The sequence below is a fragment of the Erigeron canadensis genome, chromosome 4 (genome assembly GCF_010389155.1).
Source record: "Erigeron canadensis isolate Cc75 chromosome 4, C_canadensis_v1, whole genome shotgun sequence".
Taxonomy (NCBI): domain Eukaryota; kingdom Viridiplantae; phylum Streptophyta; class Magnoliopsida; order Asterales; family Asteraceae; genus Erigeron; species Erigeron canadensis.
The window spans coordinates 25,646,508-25,653,335 of record NC_057764.1 but is presented as its reverse complement, the minus strand read 5'-3'; the positions used below and the strand labels follow the sequence as shown (position 1 = coordinate 25,653,335).

At 35.4% G+C, this 6,828-nt stretch overlaps 1 protein-coding gene across 1 annotated transcript; it reads left to right on the top strand.

Moving 5' to 3' along the window:
• Window positions 1-1,080: 1,080 nt before the first annotated feature.
• LOC122597236 (glutathione S-transferase T3-like) lies at window positions 1,081-1,731 on the top strand. The gene has a single exon (XM_043769854.1). It carries the CDS (start codon window positions 1,081-1,083, stop codon window positions 1,729-1,731), a length of 651 nt encoding a protein of 216 aa, XP_043625789.1.
• The last annotated feature ends 5,097 nt before the right edge of the window (window positions 1,732-6,828 follow it).

Below are 6,828 nucleotides of genomic sequence, written 5' to 3'. Positions count from 1 at the left end.
TTGTTTTATAATATAGTATAGATATAGATAATATAGATAATAGTTCTAAGGAATAAATATATATGGACAACGAATCAGATATCTCGTTATCTTCTTTGTTTCTAATCCATAGTTTTACCATAAAAGTTACTAAAATACTTCACTTGGGGCATATTTTTGTAAGAATCATTTCACCCTCTAAAAGTCTAAAGCTATAATAATATAAGAATACCGAATTAGGATAACATTTTAAACTAAAAGATAAACGATGATAGTTGCCTAGTTGGTTTCCACGGTGAACCCATTTATGAATTTGAACGTTGTTGTTTCAAACACACTTTCAACTCAAAAATATGGGAAGTGATATTTGTATCAAAACAATTGATTTATTTATCATATATGTATTTTACTGACTTGTATAGTATGTTATAAACGTTATACAATGTAGTAAATTAATCACTATATGTGGTATTAATATCACTTCCCAAAAATATCGGGTTGAAGTTATCTATGTTTTAAATACATCTAGCAATTTACTTCATTGACACCCACCTTTATTGTGACCATTGTGCCAGTTTGGTTGCCGCTCCTTTTGACCGTTAGATGAATAAAAAAAAAAAAAAAAACCACATGGTCCTACAAACGGCTATCTCTATCTTCTTCTTCTTTTTCTTTCCCTTGTTCTAGCTTCTCTTCTGCCGTTTCCTTTTCATTTTTTCCTTTCATTTTTTTTTTCAATCAAATAACACAAAAATGAATAGAGGGGAGAAACAAAAAGAACCCACTTTTTCCAATCTACAAAAAAAATAAAAACGCCGAAACCCACCACCTCCTCCTTCACAAAGAAACACCACCGAAAATTCGTATACGCCACAGTCCGTTGATGATTTCTTGACTGGAATGGATCGATCCCTTGTTTTTCGAAATCAACCCGTCAAGTGTGCAACAAATTAATTCGCGAGTGAAAGTCAACCCGGGTTTTCGCAATTCACGGGTGCTTCATCAACAAAACATTATGAACAGGTTCAAGAAGAAGAAGAAGAAACCCAAGTCTCGATTAAAGGTAAAAAAGAGTGTCGTAGATGGGGGAAGGATGAAGAAATGTGTTTGGCAAAAGCTTGGTTAAACATTTCCGAGGATCCATACACCGGAAACGCCCAAACGGACGGATCGTTTTGGAAGAAGGTGAAGTATGAGATGGATAAACACTTGAACCGTGATTCGGGACGTAGCATGGAAATGTGTCGGTCAAAATGGAAGGATTTGAAGCATAAGATGTCGGGTTTTTGTGGTATCTACAATGTCAAGAAAAGTAAGATGCTGAGTGGCCAAAGTGAGGCGGATGTGTTTAAGGCGGCTGTGGCATTGTATATGCGGAAATACAATAACAAGTCAGGGTTTCCGCATGTAGAGGCGTGGCAAATTTTGAGGAAAAGGCCGAAATGGGAGGAGGTTCTTACCTTGGAGGGGATTTGTGAGGAGTCGGGTAGCAAAAGGGCAAGAACGGGAGGGTCAAATGTCAATGTCCGTTCATCGGGGGAGGTATCGGTCCATATTGACTTGAATGAGGACCAGTTGGAACAAGAAGATGAGGGTGGGAACGACATCGATGCACCATTACATCCTGCTAGACCCGTGCCACCCCGTCGTAGAGCTAAGGGTAAGCAGCCATCTACATCCGCCTCCACCACATCTGAAGAATTCTTAAAGATGGTCGCCAGGTTGAAATGCGACAATGAGGATAAAAAGTGAATTCGGAAGTAGAAGATTCAGATGCAGAAGGTGATAATGGATAGATATATGGCGGCGGAGGAGGCTAGGAAAAAACGGGATGAGGAAATGACACGGATGGTCCAGAGTCAGCAGCGACAGAACGATATGGACTTCGTGATCAAGCCACACGATCACCTCAGCGGGCCGATGTTGGAGATGGTTTTGACGCAGAAACGCGTCCTTTGTGAGCAGTACGGATGGTCGTTGCCTTAGTTTATGTTGTTTAAGTTGTATGTTTTACTTGTTTTACGTGTTTGAATAAAAGATTATGTGTTGATGTTGTGTTTTAAGATGTAATTTTAATTAATTAATTAAATAAAATGTTTTAGTTATTATTTTAAATAAAAAAAAGTAGAAATTAAATTAAATAGAAAGGGGTGGGGAGGGGAGGGGAAGGGTGGTAAGGCATTCCCAGCTTTAGGCAGCGAGCGGGGAGGAGAAGCAAAATCTGAGAGGGGAGGTGAGGGGTGGCGAGGCGCTTTCCCACCATAATGAGTGTCATTTTTGAATGTATTCTTGCAATAATACAATATTTGTATGATTGTATAAGACAATGGAAACATAAAATTAAAAAAGATCCTTGGAGCTAGGATTCTGATCAATAACACATAAAGTTTCATATATAAACCCACATATTAATTAAAGATTTAAAGTGGTTGGGAAAAAAACATGCTTATCATAGCACGTTTAATCACGAGCTTTGGGAACGACTCTAAGCACGATGGACACTTCACTTTTGCTTGATACAAGAAATCTCATGTAATTTCCTTGAGGAAGCTCTCAAGAGATATCATTATTTCAAACTAAAAAGCAAAGAGATGAAAAAACCAATAATAGTTCATTTAGGCTAACGAGTATTTTATCCCACGTTATTCTAGAATGAATAACCATTAGACTATAAAGAGTTGGGCTACTCCACAAGGAAGGGACTTGCGTCATGTGACGTCCTATCACCATAGGTAATTTGTTAGAAAAAAAGGTGAGTGGGCCTACTTGCTATGTTAAGGGGACTTATGGCACTTGTCACATCTCAATCGTTGTTATTTTTATTTTATTTTTCTTTTCACCTCTATTTTTTTTTTATAAAAATATATCCTTTTTACTATAAATAAAATATAAAATAGCTAAAAATCTATTACATAATTACTAAAGTTCAAATACATAATTATTAAAGTTCATTACACATTATACAACAAAATAAAATATAAAATACGACATAAACTAGTCGTTATCGCTAAAGTAGGACTCAACGGTAGGCGACATGTATTCTTCCTCATTTGCCCTCACCACTCACCAAATCAACCAATAACATGTTATGTGTTTCACTGCTCTTAACCGCATTTGAGTTCTCTATCCGCTGCTCCATTGGAGTTTCTTGCCTCCAATAATCCTAGTCCAAAGTCGGGTCATGCTCGTAGAAGTCTTGACAATAAGCTTTGTTTTCATCCTGCAAAATCATATTATGTAAAATAATACATGTATATAACACGTCATGCATTCTCTCCTTGCTCCAAAACCGTGATGAAACTAATAATTTTCCAATGCTTCTTCAACACGCCGAAAGCTCGCTCAATATCCTTTCGCGCCGACTCTTGTGTTTTCTTGAAGTATTGCTTTTGTAATTGGGTCGGTAAATGACTTCACGAAAGTAGCATACTCTGGATAGATGCCATCACTCAAATAATATTCTACTTTATAATAATTGTCGTTTGCATAAAAAGGAGCCGCAATTTTGAACTTTAACACGTTAGTTACTATATAATAAGTGTAATGTTGAAGTTTATACTAATTATAATGTCAAATTTTGTAAGTCTAATCTGTAGGTGCAAAACCAGATATAATTTCTTCAAGAATGGGTGACGACTCAAATACATTGATGTCATTGTATGAACCTTGTTGCCCAAAATAAGCGTTTCAAATCCAAAGATTAGTCGATACGACCGCCTGAAGTATCATGGACGGCCACCCAATATCCCCTCATGTATGCGTACCGTGCCATGCGGTAAGACACATCTCCCACGCCCAATACATGCAATCAATACTACTTATTATGCTCGGGAAACCATGTCGCTGCTCATGCACATCATAAAGCCGTTGTATATCGCTAGAAGTAGGTCTACGTAGAAAAGTAGGCCCATATATAACTATATAAAAATGTAAATAATATAACTATATAACTAAAATTATGTAAATAAAATATAAAACTACATAACTAAATTATACTTCTACCCTCCCATTAAATGTGTCTAGTTTTAAATTTTCTAAGTCAAATTTTTATAATTTTGATCATGAATATCTTTATTTGAGTTATATAATACTTGATCAAAGTTATATGGATTAATTGAGTCTTACATATGTTTACATTGGTATAACTTTTACGAAATATTATATAACACAAATAAAAAATTTCGAGATCAAAGTTGTAAAATTTTGATTTTGAAAATTTAAAAGTGGACACATTGAGTGGGACGGAGGGAGTAATAACTTTATAAAATATAAAACTACGTACCTAAATTATAATAACTATGACATAATAAAATGTAAAAAAAAAATAAGTCTTAGGTTGATACCTTTACAAAAGTTGCTAGTTGGCGAAGCACGGTAGTACACTTTTGTATCGCGGTGAAACCTAACTTCCCACGACAATCATATCTTTGTTGGAAATTGGAAATACGTATACTCATCTTCCAAATCTCTTGTTATTTGAAAAAATAAACGTTTACTCATACGATAGCGCCTCCTAAACTCTCTCGAGGGATAATCCCGGTTGTCAACAAAGTAAAAATGCATCAACCGTTCGTTTGCCTCATGCCGTCTACGATCTAGGACCGCCCTTCACCTAAAACCGGGAACACGCGGTATCGGTGCGCCCCCTCCTATTCTTCTTCCCTTGCGGCTTCTAACATTGTGTTAATGGTCAAAACGATCGTACTCTCAATAGCCTCGTCTAGATCGGTCGAACCACCACTTGATTCGGAACCAGAAGATGAAAACTAATCGATATCTTCCATAACTTTTAAAAAATGTAGTGTATGTTTTATATAAATTTGGGATGTATGTTGGTTTTGTTTTGGTTTTGTGTTGGTTTAACGTAAAAAAGAGGTGTTGGTTGTGTATATATAGAAAGAGAAAAAAAGTTTTTTTTGAAAACTAGCCGTTTGATGGCCACGCATGGAAAAAAAGGCACGGTCAAAGAGGAGTAGGGGCGGACCAAAATCAATCGCCTGAAGCTTTTTTTTTTTTTGCCTAAGTCGCCTGGGCGGGGCGGTGTGGAGGGCGATAGGGGGCGACTTAAAGGGGGGAAAACGCCCCACTCTGTTTAGCCTTAGAAACTTATAAGAGAGTACACATACACAAACAAACATTAAAGCTTGAAACAATTATGTGACTAGATTAAAGCATTGAACACCATAGATTATTTAGTTATCACTTTTACGTACAGTATGGACCATCTATGAACTCTGACTGATTATATCATTAAGGCCAAATTTACTATAGTAAGTTGTGTTGCAAATAGATGAAAGGTAGAACTCTTAAATGTACAACCAATAGAAACAGTTAAAAATACATTCATCCCTATTACATTAAGCACTTGCTTAAAAATGTTATGTTGCTTGTTAAGGTGGTGGGTGTTCTATCGGTGAGGAATTGGCACCTAAGACCGACATGTGGTATTGCCACACCCTCTAAATTCGCAAACATTGACTCCGGCATGTAGTATGTAAAATTGGTGTGGCCACATCGATGGAAAAAGACGTTGGGGAACTCTACTCATCACTCTCTCTCACCTCACTATTTATATTTTTTCTCTTTTTCTTGCAATACCCATGACACCTTTCAGTTTGGTATGAACTTTAAATCGGTAAACTTTTTTTTTTTAAACAGCTAATTTTATTGATAAAATTTGTCAAGATATCAGAAAAATAAGTAAGGTTACATCAAATAAAGCAAACTATTACACCATGATGACCAGGGCATATTAACATTCTTACTACGAGACGATAGTCACAAAAAAACATTGAGACAATAGAGTTATAAACCTCTTATGTCGTTTCTACCTCTTTCATCAGCATCGTATGATTTTGATGTTTCCATAAGTAGCAGTATTAGATGGGATCCATTCTAACAATTCAAAAGATTGAAGGTCGAGTTGTTACCAAATTTTCATATTCCTCCATATTTTTGTCACTAACTTACAAGATCGGAATAAGTGTGAGATTGTTTTATTAACGAACATTTGATTGTATAGTAGAGACATCAAATTTTGGGTCAAAAAGATTCATTATTGTTGGTATTGTGTCTCTTAATATTCGCCACACAAAACATTAATTTTCTTAGGAAACATGAATTCCATTTTGGATTCTGATAATGTCGATATATTGATGAATTGGTAAACTCTTGGCATCAAATTATTTTAGCTATATGGCAAGTCCTCATTGGTTGGGGCCACACCAATTTTTGATAAATTGGTAACACAACCTTCACCCAGTTTAAAGTATAAACAATCTCGTAAAAGCTTTGAAAAATGATTCTCTCGTAATTAGCTTTGAAAAAATGATTCTCTTGCTATTGATATTTAAGATTTAATGCCAAATTGCAATATGGGGAGAGATTGTGTATCTTTTGAAGTTCTAAGCATCGGATTTATATTTGTACCTAATCCCATCTTCTTTCACATAGATTTAAGAGTGGTGATATTATTACCACACTTTTTTATTCATTTACCACAACGTACAACTTTTAATGCAAATTGTACGAGTTAACACTGCATGATTGTGGTGTATTAATCAAATGTTGTGGTACTAATATCACCTCCCTAGATTTAAACAAGAAAACATGTAAAATTAATAATAATCGTACTAAAGCTAAGAGAAAATTATCGCTTAGGTAAAAAAAAAGTTAAAATCATCTGGCATTTTTAGTTGCGATTTTGACATTTTTTGTTGTGATTTTGGGTTTTTGTTGACTATTTTGTGAGAATTCGAAAAAGTTTGGCAATTTTGATACAATCGCAATGAAATCTGGCTATTGGAGTAATTTTCTCTATAATTAATCTGGATACTTTTAAAGATAATA

Excerpts from the sequence above, each read along its gene's own strand:
- LOC122597236 (XM_043769854.1), top strand. The coding sequence starts at position 1,081 with ATGTGTTTGGCAAAAGCTTGGTTAAACATTTCCGAGGATCCATACACC.